Source organism: Thalassophryne amazonica, chromosome 14 (assembly GCF_902500255.1).
Source record: "Thalassophryne amazonica chromosome 14, fThaAma1.1, whole genome shotgun sequence".
Taxonomy (NCBI): domain Eukaryota; kingdom Metazoa; phylum Chordata; class Actinopteri; order Batrachoidiformes; family Batrachoididae; genus Thalassophryne; species Thalassophryne amazonica.
In genome coordinates this window covers 70,791,797-70,810,744 of record NC_047116.1, presented here as the reverse complement: position 1 = coordinate 70,810,744, position 18,948 = coordinate 70,791,797, and the positions used below count along the sequence as shown (strand labels likewise).

At 47.3% G+C, this 18,948-nt stretch overlaps 1 protein-coding gene across 1 annotated transcript; it reads left to right on the top strand.

Moving 5' to 3' along the window:
- The first annotated feature begins 73 nt into the window (after positions 1 to 73).
- Positions 74 to 17,173, top strand: LOC117524294 (DNA polymerase epsilon subunit 2-like). Its single transcript, XM_034186061.1, has 2 exons — positions 74 to 86; positions 15,666 to 17,173. Exons 1-2 carry the CDS (start codon positions 74 to 76, stop codon positions 17,171 to 17,173), a joined length of 1,521 nt encoding a protein of 506 aa, XP_034041952.1.
- Positions 17,174 to 18,948: the final 1,775 nt, after the last annotated feature.

Genomic DNA, 18,948 nt, shown 5'->3' with positions numbered 1-18,948 from the left:
CCTAGAGGAAGAGACCAATTTAAAGTCCCTTTAACACCGGGCCCACTCCCTGTTGCGTCATAACGACGAAGGAATGTCTGCGTCAGGTGCGCGCAGCAGGTGGCAGAAAGGAGGTGAGAACACAGCCTGCAGGTTCTCTGCACAGAGAAGTCAGAGTGCACAGTTTGGGTGCTTACAGACTGTGGACTCTGACTTCTCTTCTAGTTTATATTTGTTCTTGTGCTGAGCTGCAGGTCTGCACTCCGAGTTCTGTTATAGTTTATCTTTTCTAATTTGACCGCGAGATGCGCGACTGCGTGAACAAACTGTCCGTGAGTAAATCAAATCAAATCAATTTTATTTATATAGCGCCAAATCACAACAGACAGTTGCCCCAAGGCGCTTTATATTGTAAGGCAAGGCCATACAATAATTACGGAAAAACCCCAACGGTCAAAACGACCCCCTGTGAGCAAGCACTTGGCGACAGTGGGAAGGAAAAACTCCCTTTTAACAGGAAGAAACCTCCAGCAGAACCAGGCTCAGGGAGGGGCAGTCTTCTGCTGGGACTGGTTGGGGCTGAGGGAGAGAACCAGGAAAAAGACATGCTGTGGAGGGGAGCAGAGATCGATCACTAATAATTAAATGCAGAGTGGTGTATACAGAGCAAAAAGAGAAAGAAACAGTGCATCATGGGAACCCCCCAGCAGTCTACGTCTATAACAGCATAACTAAGGGATGGTTCAGGGTCACCTGATCCAGCCCTAACTATAAGCTTTAGCAAAAAGGAAAGTTTTAAGCCTAATCTTAAAAGTAGAGAGGGTGTCTGTCTCCCTGATCTGAATTGGGAGCTGGTTCCACAGGAGAGGAGCCTGAAAGCTGAAGGCTCTGCCTCCCATTCTACTCTTAAAAACCCTAGGAACTACACGTAAGCCTGCAGTCTGAGAGCGAAGCGCTCTATTGGGGTGATATGGTACTATGAGGTCCCTAAGATAAGATGGGACCTGATTATTCAAAACCTTATAAGTAAGAAGAAGAATTTTAAATTCTATTCTAGAATTAACAGGAAGCCAATGAAGAGAGGCCAATATGGGTGAAATATGCTCTCTCCTTCTAGTCCCCGTCAGTACTGTAGCTGCAGCATTTTGAATTAACTGAAGGCTTTTCAGGGAACTTTTAGGACAACCTGATAATAATGAATTACAATAGTCCAGCCTAGAGGAAATAAATGCATGAATTAGTTTTTCAGCATCACTCAGAGACAAGACCTTTCTAATTTTAGAGATATTGTGCAAATGCAAAAAAGCAGTCCTACATATTTGTTTAAGATGCGCATTGAATGACATATCCTGATCAAAAATGACTCCAAGATTTCTCACAGTATTACTAGAGGTCAGGGTAATGCCATCCAGAGTAAGGATCTGGTTAGACACCATGTTTCTAAGATTTGTGGGGCCAAGTATAATAACTTCAGTTTTATCTGAGTTTAAAAGCAGGAAATTACAGGTCATCCATGTCTGTATGTCTGTAAGACAATCCTGCAGTTTAGCTAATTGGTGTGTGTCCTCTGGCTTCATGGATAGATAAAGCTGGGTATCATCTGCGTAACAATGAAAATTTAAGCAATGCTGTCTAATAATACTGCCTAAGGGAAGCATGTATAAAGTGAATAAAATTGGTCCTAGCACAGAACCTTGTGGAACTCCATAATTAACCTTAGTCTGTGAAGACGATTCCCCATTTACATGAACAAATTGTAATCTATTAGATAAATATGATTCAAACCACCGCAGCGCAGTGCCTTTAATACCTATGGCATGCTCTAATCTCTGTAATAAAATTTTATGGTCAACAGTATCAAAAGCAGCACTGAGATCTAACAGAACAAGCACAGAGATGAGTCCACTGTCTGAGGCCATAAGAAGATCATTTGTAACCTTCACTAATGCTGTTTCTGTACTATGATGAATTCTAAACCCTGACTGAAACTCTTCAAATAGACCATTCCTCTGCAGATGATCAGTTAGCTGTTTTACAACTACCCTTTCAAGAATTTTTGAGAGAAAAGGAAGGTTGGAGATTGGCCTATAATTAGCTAAGATAGCTGGGTCAAGTGATGGTTTTTTAAGTAATGGTTTAATTACTGCCACCTTAAAAGCCTGTGGTACATAGCCAACTAATAAAGATAGATTGATCATATTTAAGCTCGAAGCATTAATTAATGGTAGGGCTTCCTTGTGCAGCCTGGTAGGAATCGGGTCTAATAGACATGTTGATGGTTTGGAGGAAGTAACTAATGAAAATAACTCAGACAGAACAATCGGAGAGAAAGAGTCTAACCAAATACTGGCATCACTGAAAGCAGCCAAAGATAACGATATGTCTTTGGGATGGTTATGAGTAATTTTTTCTCTAATAGTTAAAATTTTATTAGCAAAGAAAGTCATGAAGTCATTACTAGTTAAAGTTAAAGGAATACTCGGCTCAATAGAGCTCTGACTCTTTGTCAGCCTGGCTACAGTGCTGAAAAGAAACCTGGGGTTGTTCTTATTTTCTTCAATTAGTGATGAGTAGTAAGATGTCCTAGCTTTATGGAGGGCTTTTTTATAGAGCAACAGACTCTTTTTCCAGGCTAAGTGAAGATCTTCTAAATTAATGAGATGCCATTTCCTCTCCAACTTACGGGTTATCTGCTTTAAGCTGCGAGTTTGTGAGTTATACCACGGAGTCAGGCACTTCTGATTTAAGGCTCTCTTTTTCAGAGGAGCTACAGCATCCAAAGTTGTCCTCAATGAGGATATAAAACTATTGACAATAATTAATCTATCTCACTCACAGAGTTTAGGTAGCTATTCTGCCCTGTGTTGGTATATGGCATTGGAGAACATAAAGAAGGAATCATATCCTTAAACCTAGTTACAGCGCTTTCTGAAAGACTTCTACTGTAATGAAACTTATTCCCCACTGCTGGGTAGTCCATCAGAGTAAAGGTAAATGTTATTAAGAAATGATCAGACAGAAGGGAGTTTTCAGGGAATACTGTTAAGTCTTCAATTTCCATACCATAAGTCAGAACAAGATCTAAGGTATGATTAAAGTGGTGGGTGTGTTGTGTGGGCCGCTGAAGAGGAGGTACTGCTGGCCCACCACCACCAGAGGGCGCCCTGCCTGGAGTGCGGGCTCCAGGCACCAGAGGGCGCTGCCACCTTATGGGAGCAGCCTGGGTGACAGCTGTCACCCATCACTGGACACAGCTGTTCCACTCAGCACGGAGGTATATCAGTAGGACGGCGTCTCCACCTCAGTGCCGAGATATCGCCTTGAGTTTAAGGTAATCCTTCTCTGCACACGTATACTAAAGACTCTGATAAACCTTGCTAAACCTTTTCAGGACAGCTGATTACAGAAAGCAACTTGCTCAGATAAGTACTCACCTTTCCTGCTTCTGTGTAACAAGAGGTGGAGGCGGCTTCGCCCCTCTCCATCTACTGGGTGCGGTCGCATCTCTACCTGTGTGTTTGTGCTCTTTCCCGCAAGCAGTACCGGATCCGGCGAGCGAAGGCAGTGGCCACCTGGGAATTTGGGACTTGGCGGTTCCAGTACTTCTGGGTTTCGGTGGCAGAGGAGATCTGGGTGGTTCCGGTTCGACTAGGACGGACATCTCCTACCTTCGAGCCTGCCCACACGACACCAGCAGATTTCGGCTTGCACCTCCAAATTATTAATTGTTGTATTAGTTGTGCTCTTTTCACAACAGTAAAACTTGTTCTTTACTTTTCTCCATTGTCCGTTCATTGCGCCCCCTGTTGTGGGTCCGTGTACCTACACTTTCACAACAGGATATCTCGGCCAGCGTCATGGACCCCGAGGGGCATCAACCGGCTGTTGAACGGCCAATGGAAGAACAAGGCGCGTCGGCGGCTTCGGGAGGGGTAATCGGTGAGTTGCAGCGGATCCTCACCGCTTTCACCTCTCGGATCGATTTAATGACCGAGCAGCACGTTCTCCTAAACCGCAGGGTGGAGGCTCTCGCCGCACAAGTGGAGGCGCGCCCTCCGGGCGCCGCTGCGGCTCTCCCTCCCGAGGACCCTGCGCGTGAAAGTGACGTTCCACTGGTCGTTCAACGGTCCCTTCCTCCGTCCCCAGAAGCATACATAAGCCCTCCAGAACCGTACGGAGGCTGTGTGGAGACGTGCGCGGATTTTCTGATGCAGTGTTCGCTCGTCTTCGCACAGCGTCCCGTGATGTACGCGACTGACACTAGCAAAGTAGCTTATGTAATAAATCTGCTTCGCGGGGAGGCACGCGCTTGGGCTACAGCGCTCTGGGAGCAGAACTCACGGCTCCTTCATACATACGATGGGTTTGTACGGGAGCTCAGAACGGTGTTCGACCATCCCAACAGAGGAGAGACCGCTTCAACCGCGCTACTGTCCATGAGACAGGGGCGTCGGAGCGCAGCTGCCTATGCAGTCGCCTTCCGCATCGCGGCGGCGAGATCCGGCTGGAATAGCACTGCCCTCCGCGCCGCCTTTGTAAACGGACTGTCACTGGTCCTAAAAGAGCACCTGGTGGCGAAGGACGAACCGCGGGACTTAGATGGGCTCATCGATCTGGTCATACGACTCGACAACCGGCTAGAAGAACGCCGTCGGGAACGAGGCGAAGGGCGTGGCCAGGCACGCGTCGTCCCTCTCCCTTCCGGTTCCGACCGAGCTCCGCCCTCCCCATGCTCCTCTGTTCCTGCGCTCCGTGCGCCTACGGCTCCCCCTGCTGACGAAGCTATGGACACGAGCAGGGCAACATTTAGGGCACCTGGAGCACAAAGGAGGCGGGCCTATGGAGCTTGTTTTGTTTGCGGCTCGAGTGAGCATCTTGCAAACGACTGCCCCGAGCGGTTAAACTCCAACGCCCGCCCCATAGAGACTGGGCCAGGGGTGGGCCAAAACATTCACGTGGGACACACCCACATTGCCACACGACTCCCAGTCACGATCCTGTATGAGGATTCTACCCTGAAGGCCCCAGCACTGGTGGACACGGGCTCTGAAGGGAATCTGCTAGACAGCAGATGGGCCAGGGAGATAGGGCTCCCTCTGGTGGCTCTTACCTCGCCTGTACAGGTTCGGGCATTAGATGGCTCCCTACTCCCACCGATCACACATAAGACACCTCCAGTAACTCTGGTGGTGTCAGGTAACCACCGGGAGGTGATCGAGTTCTTTGTGACTCAGGCCACCTCCCGTGTGGTTCTGGGTTTTCCCTGGATGCTAAAGCACAATCCCCGGATCGATTGGCCGTCCGGGGTAGTGGTACAGTGGAGCGAGACCTGCCATCGGGAGTGTCTAGGTTCCTCGGTTCCTCCCGGCTCCCACGCTAAGGAGGAGGTCCGAGTCCCGCCCAATCGGAAGGCGGTGCCGGCGGAGTACCATGACCTCGCTGACGTGTTCAGCAAGGATCTGGCTCTCACGCTTCCTCCCCACCGCCCGTATGATTGTGCCATTGATTTGGTTCCAGGCAGTGAGTTCCCGTCCAGTAGGCTGTACAACCTCTCACGGCCGGAACGCGAATCAATGGAGACCTACATCCGGGACTCATTAGCTGCCGGGTTGATCCGGAATTCCACCTCCCCGATGGGTGCTGGTTTCTTTTTTGTGGGTAAAAAAGATGGCGGGCTTCGTCCATGCATTGATTACAGGGGGCTGAACGAAATCACGGTTCGCAACCGATACCCGTTGCCCTTGTTGGATTCAGTATTCACCCCCTTGCATGGAGCCAAAATCTTCACCAAGCTTGATCTTAGGAATGCGTATCATTTGGTTCGGATCCGGAAGGGAGACGAATGGAAGACGGCATTTAACACCCCGTTAGGTCATTTCGAGTACCTGGTCATGCCGTTCGGTCTCACTAATGCTCCCGCGACTTTCCAAGCATTGGTAAACGATGTCTTGCGGGACTTCCTGCACCGGTTCGTCTTCGTGTACCTAGACGACATACTCATCTTTTCCCCGGATCCTGAGACTCATGTCCGGCATGTCCGTCAGGTCCTACAGCGGTTGTTGGAGAACCGCCTGTTTGTGAAGGGCGAGAAGTGTGAGTTCCACTGCACTTCTTTGTCCTTCTTGGGGTTTATCATCTCCTCTAACTCCGTCACCCCTGATCCGGCCAAGGTTGCGGCGGTGAGAGATTGGCCCCAACCCACAAGCCGTAGGAAGTTGCAACAGTTCCTCGGCTTTGCTAATTTCTGCAGGAGGTTCATTAAGGGCTACAGTCAGGTAGTTAGCCCCCTGACAGCCCTGACCTCACCAAAAATCCCCTTCACCTGGTCGGATCGGTGCGAAGCCGCGTTCAAGGAGTTGAAACGGCGCTTTTCGTCTACACCAGTTCTGGTGCAGCCCGATCCTAGCCGCCAGTTAGTGGTTGAAGTGGATGCCTCGGACTCGGGGATAGGAGCGGTGCTCTCCCAGAGCGGGAAGACCGATAAGGTCCTTCACCCGTGTGCCTATTTTTCCCGCAGGTTGACCCCCGCTGAACGGAACTATGACGTCGGCAATTGGGAACTCCTTGCTGTGAAAGAGGCCCTCGAAGAGTGGAGACATCTGTTGGAGGGAACAGCCGTGCCATTCACGGTTTTCACTGACCATCGGAACCTGGAGTACATCAGGACCGCCAAGCGGCTGAACCCCAGGCAAGCCCGCTGGTCACTGTTCTTTGGCCGTTTTGACTTCCGGATTACCTACCGTCCCGGGACCAAGAATCAAAGATCGGATGCATTGTCCCGGGTACACGAAGATGAAGTCAAAACGGAACCGTCGGATCCCCCGGATCCCATCATCCCGGAGTCCGCTATCGTGGCTGCCCTCACCTGGGATGTGGAGAAGACCGTCCGGGAGGCCCTGACCCGTGACCCGGACCCCGGAATCGGACCAAAGAACAGACTATACGTCCCACCAGAAGCTAGGGCTGCAGTACTGGACTTCTGTCATGGTTCTAAGCTCTCCTGTCACCCTGGGGTGCAAAGGACCGTGGCAGTCGTCCGGCAGCGCTTCTGGTGGGCGTCCCTAGAGGCCGACGTCCGGGACTACGTCCAGGCCTGTACCACCTGCGCCAGGGGCAAGGCCAACCACCAAAGGACCTCAGGGTTGCTACAGCCGCTGCCCGTCCCACATCGCCCCTGGTCCCACATCGGCCTGGACTTTGCCACGGGCCTCCCGCCGTCCCAGGGAAACACCGTCGTCTTCACGGTAGTGGACCGTTTCTCCAAGGCGGCCCACTTCGTGGCCCTCCCGAAGCTACCAACGGCCCAGGAGACCGCGGACCTCCTAGTCCACCACGTCGTCCGTCTGCATGGGATACCATCAGACATCGTCTCCGATCGCGGTCCCCAGTTCACCTCGCACGTCTGGAGGAGCTTCTGCCGGGAACTGGGGGCCACGGTCAGCCTCTCGTCTGGGTACCACCCCCAGACCAACGGGCAGGCAGAGCGGGCAAATCAGGAACTGGAGCAGACACTTCGCTGTGTGACAGCTGCGCACCCGCCGGCCTGGAGTACCCACCTGGCCTGGATCGAGTACGCCCACAACAGCCAAGTGTCATCAGCCACCGGCCTCTCCCCGTTTGAGGTGTGCTTGGGGTATCAGTCCCCCTTGTTTCCGGTGGTTGAGGGAGAGGTCGGTGTGCCCTCGGTCCAGGCCCACCTACGGAAGTGCCGTCGGGTGTGGCGTGCCGCCCGCTCTGCTTTGTTGAAGGCCCGGACGAGGGCGAAGAAACATGCAGACCGGCGGCGGGCCCCGGCCCCCAAGTATCGTCCTGGGCAGGAGGTCTGGTTGTCCACCAAGGACATTCCTCTGCAGGTGGACTCTCCAAAACTTCAGGAACGGTACATCGGACCTTTCAAGATCCTCAAGGTCATCAACCCCGCCGCAGTGAGGCTCCAGCTTCCGGCCTCACTGCGGATCCATCCAGTTTTTCATGTTTCCCGGATAAAACCCCATCACACCTCACCCCTCTGCACCCCGGGTCCGGCACCACCTCCTGCCCGGATCATCGACGGGGAACCGGCTTGGACTGTGCGCCGGCTCCTTGACGTCCGTCGGATGGGCCAGGGTTTTCAGTATCTGGTGGACTGGGAGGGGTACGGTCCCGAGGAGCACTCCTGGGTGAAGAAGGGCTTCATCCTGGACCCGGCCCTCCTGGCCGACTTCTATCGTCGCCATCCGGACAAGCCCGGTCGTGCGCCAGGAGGCGCCCGTTGAGGGGGGGGTCCTGTTGTGTGGGCCGCTGAAGAGGAGGTACTGCTGGCCCACCACCACCAGAGGGCGCCCTGCCTGGAGTGCGGGCTCCAGGCACCAGAGGGCGCTGCCACCTTATGGGAGCAGCCTGGGTGACAGCTGTCACCCATCACTGGACACAGCTGTTCCACTCAGCACGGAGGTATATCAGTAGGACGGCGTCTCCACCTCAGTGCCGAGATATCGCCTTGAGTTTAAGGTAATCCTTCTCTGCACACGTATACTAAAGACTCTGATAAACCTTGCTAAACCTTTTCAGGACAGCTGATTACAGAAAGCAACTTGCTCGGATAAGTACTCACCTTTCCTGCTTCTGTGTAACAAGAGGTGGAGGCGGCTTCGCCCCTCTCCATCTACTGGGTGCGGTCGCATCTCTACCTGTGTGTTTGTGCTCTTTCCCGCAAGCAGTACCGGATCCGGCGAGCGAAGGCAGTGGCCACCTGGGAATTCGGGACTTGGCGGTTCCAGTACTTCTGGGTTTCGGTGGCAGAGGAGATCTGGGTGGTTTCGGTTCGACTAGGACGGACGTCTCCTACCTTCGAGCCTGCCCACACGACACCAGCAGATTTCGGCTTGCACCTCCAAATTATTAATTGTTGTATTAGTTGTGCTCTTTTCACAACAGTAAAACTTGTTCTTTACTTTTCTCCATTGTCCGTTCATTGCGCCCCCTGTTGTGGGTCCGTGTACCTACACTTTCACAACAGGGTGGACTCATTTACATTTTGAGCAAAGCCAATCGAGTCTAACAATAGATTAAATGCAGTGTTGAGGCTGTCATTCTCAGCATCTGTGTGGATGTTAAAATTGCCCACTATAATTATCTTATCTGAGCTAAGCACTAAGTCAGACAAAAGGTCTGAAAATTCACAGAGAAACTCACAGTAACGACCAGGTGGATGATAGATAACAACAAATAAAACTGGTTTTTGGGACTTCCAATTTGGATGGACAAGACTAAGAGTCAAGCTTTCAAATGAATTAAAGCTCTGTCTGGGTTTTTTATTAATTAATAAGCTGGAGTGGAAGATTGCTGCTAATCCTCCGCCTCGGCCCGTGCTACGAGCATTCTGACAGTTAGTGTGACTCGGGGGTGTTGACTCATTTAAACTAACATATTCATCCTGCTGTAACTAGGTTTTTGTAAGGCAGAATAAATCAATATGTTGATCAATTATTATATAATTTACTAACAGGGACTTAGAAGAGAGAGATCTAATGTTTAATAGACCACATTTAACTGTTTTAGTCTGTGGTGCAGTTGAAGGTGCTATATTATTTTTTCTTTTGAATTTTTATGCTTAAATATATTTTTGCTGGTTATTGGTGGTCTGGGAGCAGGCACCGTCTCTACGGGGATGGGGTAATGAGGGGATGGCAGGGGGAGAGAAGCTGCAGAGAGGTGTGTAAGACTACAACTCTGCTTCCTGGTCCCAGCCCTGGATAGTCACGGTGAAAATAGTAAAGGTGGAGATGTCTGGAGTTACTAGAGATACTGGATGCAGACATGTCCTGTCTCTGGCAATCAGTCTGTGAGCAGGACTTGTGTCCTCTTTTGTCCTTTTTTTAACACAGTGATGAGAGAGTTTGAGGGGAGAACAAGGAACCAACTGCCTGCAGCCAGCCAGTTTTTTTTCTTTCTTTCTTTTAATTGTTTACATGTGCGCGTGTGAACGAATCGTCCGTGAGTGGACTTGAGATGCCCGGACGTTTTACTGGATCTGAACATGTCCTGTCTCTGGCAATCAGTCTGTGAGCAGGACTTTTATGGATTTTATTTAAACACTTTTGTGACAGAAGAGCGAGGAGCAGCAGCAGCAATCAGCATTTTTTTTCTGTGCTCTTTTTTGAGCATGTAGTCTCACTGCAGTGTGTACACGGTATAAAAACAATCCTGCCTGATTTATACTTCAGGAACAACGGAACACAGGAGGAATCATAAATTGGTGTCAGGTAACATTGTATTGTGAGGGTGTGGCTTCCAGTCACATTGAGTACCGTCCTGTTGCTCTGACTTGCGCTGAAACCACAAAAATTAAACATGTTTAATTTTTGGCGTCCGATTTGCTTCATCCTTTGCACCCCTCGCGCTATTGTGGCGTCGAGATACATCGTCTCGGCACTGGGTTGCTTCCACACGGCATCGTCATGACGACACACAACACAACTGGAAGCAGCCCCGGTGTGAAAGTGGCATAAGGGCCCCTTCGCACATAACATGAAGTTGGGTGATAAGAAGCAAGGACCGGCCAAAAAACAGCAAAAATCTCAAATTGAGGAGCTGTGAAAAATTCCACCTGCTGTCGGGAGGAACAAATGGTCAGACAGGCGTGAACACGGCGACGGCTTCGTGCACACTGCAAATACGTGGAAAGTCGCGCACACACATCAGCGGACAAATTAGATGTTGTACATATGTACATAAATAAACAAAAATGTGTAACAAAATAATCAGAGCACAGATTCAGAAGATTATAGGAACAATGAATGTACTGTTTAAATGTAAGACAGTCATGTTACTGGTCATGAATCTGTTGACACTGTAGAAAAAAATTACATGGAGGATTGTTCCTCCTTTTATTTTTTACATGAATTACCTGATGCGCTCGGCTCATGAAGACAGCAGCCAGCAACCGGGCTCTCATGTCATGAACACATCGCTGGCTCCGCATGTCCAATGCGCAGTGATCCACTGGTGACCGCGTTGCAAATGTGATATGTGTTTTAATTATTACAATGATGGGAAAGACCAGCAGATGCATGCACCTTGCGGTGCATCCCATTAGATGAATTTCTGCATGGCATGGTATTCACCAGCCTTGCAGTGCTCTGACGATGTGGTCAGCTGAGGTGACATGTTTTTTAATGTATTTCCACGTGAGGACAGCGTGCTGATGTCCATGCCTCACGGTGAAGTTATACGAGATCATGTTTTACAGGACCCAACAGGTGTTCCTCAGCTGTGAGCAGATATCTGAACAGCTGCGGACCACGTCAGCTCACAGAAAAACAGTCTCACTGTGTGTTACTTTGTTCTTTGGGGAGCAGCCGAAAAGACAACTCAAATTGCGAGCTCTTGCTTGCCTCTACTGGTGGTTGGCTCTCACTACAGTATTGTATCACTTCCTGTTCCGGAGCACAGCGGTGTTTTGCTGTATCTGTTAGCTGTTTAATCTGCGCAGTTAGACTGATCTAGTTAACTAGATAACGATTTGTTTCACAGTGTAATCTTCACGTGCCTTAACTAAAGCACTCCCTCTGCTGAATCACCTCTAAATTATTTACACATTATTCACTTTGTGTGTTTTTAGGAATCCGCTAGCTTAGCGCAGCTACTAGCTCTTAGCCGGTTTAGCATGGCGGCTCCTCCTGTCTCTGGCTGTCTGAGTGGTGTCCAAAAAATGAGGTGGGCTTCATAGATAATTGGCAAAGGTTCTGGGGAAAACCTGGTCTTGTTAGGAGAGACGGCATCCATCCCACTTTGGATGGAGCAGCTCTCATTTCTAGAAATCTGGCCAATTTTCTTAAATCCTCCAAACCGTGACTATCCAGGGTTGGGACCAGGAAGCAGAGTTGTAGTCTTACACACCTCTCTGCAGCTTCTTTCCCCCTGCCATCCCCTCATTACCCCATCCCCGTAGAGACGGTGCCTGCTCCCAGACTACCAATAACCAGCAAAAATCTATTTAAGCATAAAAATTCAAAAAGAAAAAATAATATAGCACCTTCAACTGCACCACAGACTAAAACAGTTAAATGTGGTCTATTAAACATTAGGTCTCTCTCTTCTAAGTCCCTGTTGGTAAATGATATAATAATTGATCAACATATTGATTTATTCTGCCTTACAGAAACCTGGTTACAGCAGGATGAATATGTTAGTTTAAATGAGTCAACACCCCCGAGTCACACTAACTGTCAGAATGCTCGTAGCACGGGCCGGGGCGGAGGATTAGCAGCAATCTTCCATTCCAGCTTATTAATTAATCAAAAACCCAGACAGAGCTTTAATTCATTTGAAAGCTTGACTCTTAGTCTTGTCCATCCAAATTGGAAGTCCCAAAAACCAGTTTTATTTGTTATTATCTATCGTCCACCTGGTCGTTACTGTGAGTTTCTCTGTGAATTTTCAGACCTTTTGTCTGACTTAGTGCTTAGCTAAGATAAGATAATTATAGTGGGCGATTTTAACATCCACACAGATGCTGAGAATGACAGCCTCAACACTGCATTTAATCTATTATTAGACTCTATTGGCTTTGCTCAAAAAGTAAATGAGTCCACCCACCACTTTAATCATATCTTAGATCTTGTTCTGACTTATGGTATGGAAATAGAAGACTTAACAGTATTCCCTGAAAACTCCCTTCTGTCTGATCATTGCTTAATAACATTTACATTTACTCTGATGGACTACCCAGCAGTGGGGAATAAGTTTCATTACACTAGAAGTCTTTCAGAAAGCGCTGTAACTAGGTTTAAGGATATGATTCCTTCTTTATGTTCTCTAATGCTATATACCAACACAGTGCAGAGTAGCTACCTAAACTCTGTAAGTGAGATAGAGTATCTCGTCAATAGTTTTACATCCTCATTGAAGACAACTTTGGATGCTGTAGCTCCTCTAAAAAAGAGAGCTTTAAATCAGAAGTGCCTGACTCCGTGGTATAACTCACAAACTCGTAGCTTAAAGCAGATAACCCGTAAGTTGGAGAGGAAATGGCGTCTCACTAATTTAGAAGATCTTCACTTAGCCTGGAAAAAGAGTCTGTTGCTCTATAAAAAAAAGCCCTCCGTAAAGCTAGGACATCTTTCTACTCATCACTAATTGAAGAAAATAAGAACAACCCCAGGTTTCTTTTCAGCACTGTAGCCAGGCTGACAAAGAGTCAGAGCTCTATTGAGCTGAGTATTCCATTAACTTTATTAGAGCATGCCATAGGTATTAAAGGCACTGCGCTGCGGTGGATTGAATCATATTTGTCTAATAGATTACAATTTGTTCATGTAAATGGGGAATCTTCTTCACAGACTAAAGTTAATTATGGAGTTCCACAAGGTTCTGTGCTAGGACCAATTTTATTCACTTTATACATGCTTCCCTTAGGCAGTATTATTAGACGGTATTGCTTAAATTTTCATTGTTACGCAGATGATACCCAGCTTTATCTATCCATGAAGCCAGAGGACACACACCAATTAGCTAAACTGCAGGATTGTCTTACAGACATAAAGACATGGATGACCTCTAATTTCCTGCTTGTGCATGAGCTGTCTCAATGTGCCGAAAAAGTGCTCATGTCCATGTCACGGCACATTCCACTGTTACAGGAGTTTTTGTCATGGAAAGAGGAGCGGAGGAACTCTGCGCGTCGCGGCGGAGCCGCATGGCGCAAAGCAACGCCGGGATGAAGCCTCACAGGACATGTTGGGGCATGTCCAGCTCATGCAGAATTTCTCTGATACTCACACGACTGAAAAGCAACCGGAAGCTGTCTGAAAGCCACCTGAAAGCCGTCCTGTGAGACCAACACGGAGGTGGTTTTGTCCCGCGCCATGAGTGGCATGGTGGCGCAATCCTCCGCTTCTCTTTCCATGAAAAAAAACTCCTGTAACAGTAGAATGTGCCGAAAAAGTGAAATGATCTGGTTGTTTGAGTGGGGTTTGAGCCTGTCGATCGGCGCTCGGAGCGCGCCGCGCTCTCAGACAGTGTGGGCGGTCTTTAAACCGGCTGGAGCACTCCTTAATCTGTGTAATCCCCATAAAATCGTCACTGAAAGCCATCTAAATTTTCCGAATGGTGTCCACCTGGAGGTCTCTCACAGTTTCTGGAAAAATTTGATGCAGCAAAGCTCCAAATCTTTCAGACATTTATTTGCAATAAAAATCTGACGAGAGGGGTGGACCACTGCTCACTCAAAGCCTGCTCACAGGCGAATGACGCAACTGACAGGAGTGGAAAAAACTCACGCATGCGCACGAAGGTTCAAGCTTGGCTGATGCAATCACATGTGATTCAAATCCATATGGTTTTTGCAAAAAATAAAAAGGTACAATACTTTCTGGACAGACCTCATATTTGTCATGCCAAAGGTCAGACTGATTGGTGGTGAGTTTTCTGTGTGAGAGTATTTCCAATTACCCACTGTGTTTTGCATGTTTATTAAAAGTGTTTTCCCAATTATAACAAGGTATTTTATCTTTAAGTTAAGTTTTAGTTCAGTGTCTACTGTCGGAAACTGTGTGTAATGTTCTGCAACAACTGTGTTGAAGAATTGCAAGGAAAGTGCAAAGCAGAAAATGTGTTTAAGGTGTTGTCACAATGTGTTTTAGCTATTGTTACAAGTCATTTTGGATTTTAAGTTTTAGTCTGAGTATTCCCTTTTTGGGTGTAACCAGTTGGCAAAAACTGCTATAACTCTTGTCTTGTTTTAAATTGTTATTGGTAAATGTCCTTTTAAGCTTTTAATTCTAATTTGTTTATTGTTATGCTTTTATATCTGCTTATTTTTGCATTGTAATGGTGTCCTTGATTGTTTTTTGAAAGGCACCTATAAATGGAATGTGTTATTATTAGTACTGTCAAGGGCAATATCATTCTGATGTTACCGTACCATGTATATAAACCACAGTACTGTCAACACTTGTTTTTATTGTTATGATTTGTGTTGAATTTGAACTGTACAGTACTCTCTTTCTTCGGGTATTAGTAAGAAATTTATATTTCTTTGTAAAGAAAAAGAAAAAAATGGAAATGACACTTTTGTTTATAATACTGTAACTTTCAGCTCTTGTTTGAGAAAAAGTAAATAAGATGATTTTGACTTCAGGGTGTTGCTTTTGATTTGAAAGTGTTTCCAAATGGTGCATGTGGGTATAATTTTGTTGCTAGAATAACATTTTTAGAGCGGATTGTTAGGTTTGATTGTAGGGTTTCATTTTGACAGAGCTGTGGCGTATTTTACAACAAGTGTTGTGTCGTATCTTGCTTATGTGTAGATTTTTGACAGTGAGACAAATTTTGCAAAATGTTAAGGTCAGTGTCGGCACTGGCAGCATGGTGATGTACCTGAACCCAACACATACATCAATATGTGCCTTTGCCAGAAGGTTTGCTGTGTCTCCCAGCACAATCTAAGGAGCAAGGATGAGATTCCAGGAGACAGACAGTTACTCTAGGACAACTGGACAGTGCAGCAGAAGGTCCTTAACCCATCAGCAGGACCGGTATCTGCTCCTTTGTGCTGGAGCAACAGGATGAGCACTGTCAGAGTCCTATAAAATGACCTGCAGCAGGCCACTGGTGTGAATTTCTGACCAAACAATCAGAAACAGACTTCATGAGGGGGCCTGAGGACCTGATGTCCTGTAGTGGGCCCTGTGCTCACTGACCAGCACCGTGGAGCCGCGGCCCTCACCCATCATGTTTGTTGTCAGTCTTTGTTGACGTCATAGAAAAACTCCTGGATTCAGTGGAAAAACAGCCACTGTCCTCTACTATGATCGAGCTGTCTGTGGTGGAAAGTGCTGTTCAGGACTGCACTCAGTCTTGTGATGAAACCATAGATCATGTTTTCAACATCATCGGAGCCTTTGACGTTCCCAGATACATTTACAGTGTGGAGCAAAAGAAATTTGTCCCCATCAGTATGACTACCCACCTGTCGCCCAGCCTGTGCGGTTTAGCCAGATACAAAGCCGAACTCTTCAGGGAGCGCTACACAATCTTACAACAGCGAATCCATCGGCACAAACTGTTCACCCCCCCTGCAGTAGGAGCTGCTGTTGACGAGGGCCGAAATAAATTTCAGCTGAAAACAATAGAAGCACTGCTCGGAAGCACGGCTAAACTGGGAGAGGTGATCGTACTGGGCATGATTACACAACTGAAAGAGGGTAAATTCTATTTGGAGGACCTAAATGGAACAGTACAACTGGATATGTCCAAAGCACAGTTTCATAACGGCCTTTATACTGAGTCCTGCTACGTACTGGCAGAAGGATGGTACGAGGAGTCTGTGTTCCACGTCAATGGACTTGGGTTTCCACCTACTGAGCCATCATCGGCCACAAGGGCATACTACGGCAATCTGAACTTCTTTGGAGGTCCATCCACCGTTTCTGTGAAGGCATCAGCCAAGCTGAAGCAGCTGGAGGAGGAGAACAAGGATGCCATGTTTGTGATTGTCTCCGATGTGTGGCTGGACAGCGCTGAGGTGATGGAGAAGCTCCACATCATGTTCTCAGGTTATGCTGCAATGCCTCCCACCTGTTTTGTTTTTTGTGGAAACTTCTCTTCTGCCCCATATGGGAAAACACAGATCACGTCACTCAAAGAGTCTTTGAAGGCTCTTGCTGATGCCATATCTACATATCCCAGCATTCACAGCAGTAGTCGGTTTGTGTTTGTTCCGGGTCCTGAAGATCCTGGTCCAGGCTCCATCCTGCCGAGGCCTCCTTTAGCAGATCACATCACTGAGGAGTTCAGACAGAGGGTGCCATTTTTTGTCTTTACTACTAACCCATGCAGGATTCAGTACTGCAGCCAGGAGATTGTAATCATTAGAGAAGACCTGGTCAACAAGATGTGCAGGAACTGCATCCACCTGCCCAATAGTAATCTTGACATTCCAAACCATTTTGTTCGGACTATCCTTTGCCAGGGTCACTTGACTCCACTCCCTCTGTACGTCAGTCCTGTTTTCTGGGCGTATGACTACACCTTGCGCATCTACCCCGTCCCTGATGTCATCATCTTTGCTGACAAATACGATCCCTTCAACATCTCCAACACCGACTGCCTTTGCCTCAACCTGGGCTCATTCCCACGCAGTGGCTTCACATTTAAGGTATACTACCCATCCAACAGAACTGTTGAGGACAGCAAACTTCAAGGTCTTTAAAGGACAACTGGACATATTGCTCCCAGTGTGTAGTAAGCGCCTTGTATGGCAGCACCCTGACATCGGGGTGCTGCCCGCTTTTTAAAGCGCTTTGAACGTCTGATGCAGATGAAAAAGCGTTATATAAATGCAGTCCATTTACCATTTACCATTTTTATAGATTTCTTTTTGTCTGCTTTTTTGACAGTCTGGTTATTTCACTTTTGTCACGGCTGCTTGTTTTCTGTTCATCACACCATAGCCACATCTTGAGTTCTGTTCTGGTTTAGTTTAGTCTTTGAATCACCGTCTATGATTTTTGTTCATCACTGCTTTTGTCAGCTTGTTTTCTGTTCACCACACTTCAGTCACATGTTGAGTTCTGTTCTGATTTAGTTTAGTTTTGATCCACTGTTTTTGATTGCATTTGATTACTTGTGTCACTAAGTTTATTTGTCAGGTTTACGACATTTGTCTTCAGTTATATTATTCATGTCAGTTCCATTCTAGTTTTAGCTTTTGATTTTCTTGTTCTCCAACCTGATTGTGTTCATGTCTAGTTTCTATGCCGTCTTGGATATTTTAGCATCATTTGTCATGTTCATCTTGTCACTGCACTCCTTTGTCTCAGTTCTCATATTTTCACATCCAGTTTCATTTGGATCACAGTCACGTCCTCAGATCACTCCACTCTTGCCCATCACCTTCTCAGATGGCCACGCCCAGTTTTGTTTGTCACCTCCTTGTCCACCTGTCACAGCCTTCTCTTGTCTCACAGCCTCTCTCCTCTGTTAGTCCTCCCCTCCTCCTGCCTGCACACCACACCTGCTCCATATCACTTCCTAATTAACTCAGTGTATTTAAGCACTGCATGTTTTCTTTTCCTTTGCTTGCTTGTTGATTTTGTTATCTTCGTCCTGGCTCCTTTGTAACAGGTTTTTTTGCTCCTGCGTTTTGCTCAACCTCGCTTCTATTCTGGATCTGGATTTTGTCTTTGCCCATGTTACACTGTTTGCTGTGGTATCGAACCCCACCTGTTTTTGACAACGCCTCTACTTATCACCTGCCTGTACCTCCGCAACGCTGACTGCCATTCTGTGTACCAGACCCTGCCTGATTTATTGATAAAGCCTTTTTCTTAATCCACCACCTGCCTGTGTGTCTGCATTTTGCTCCCTCCCACTTGCTGTGCCCTGACTACCTGTGAATCATGACATAATTAGGCCAGGTGCAAGATAATCAAGAATAGTAGACAAAAAAAGAAAGAAAATCTGGACACCGGTAAAGCTCCCAAAGTCTTTAATTGACCAAAAGCAACGTTTCGACCCTGAGGTCTTCTTCAAGCAACTATGCATTTTGTAACATTTTGTATAGTTGACTGAAGAAAACCTCAGGGTCGAAACCAGTGGCGCCAGCAAAAAAAAAATTCTAAGGGTGGCTAGTGGAGGCTAGGCAAAATAAAATAAAAAAAAACACAAAAAAAAAAAAACTTTGACGTAGCAACGCGGCTGTGTCTACTTTTAGGGCCCAAGCACCGAAGGTGCGGAGGACCCCATTGTGGTCTGTTTCTTATTCTTATTATATTATATATTATTATTGTTGTTGTTGTTGATGATGTTGCTGTTGCTCTTGTTTTTAACACCGTTTTCACATTATTCACTGTTGTGATTTAAAATATATTCCCTAAATCCAAACAAATCCAATGCGCCCTCATGTGGTGGCTGAGGGGTGGCTCAGAGTAATCTGGTGGTGGCTGTAACCACCACATGGGGGCGCCACTGGTCGAAACATTGCTT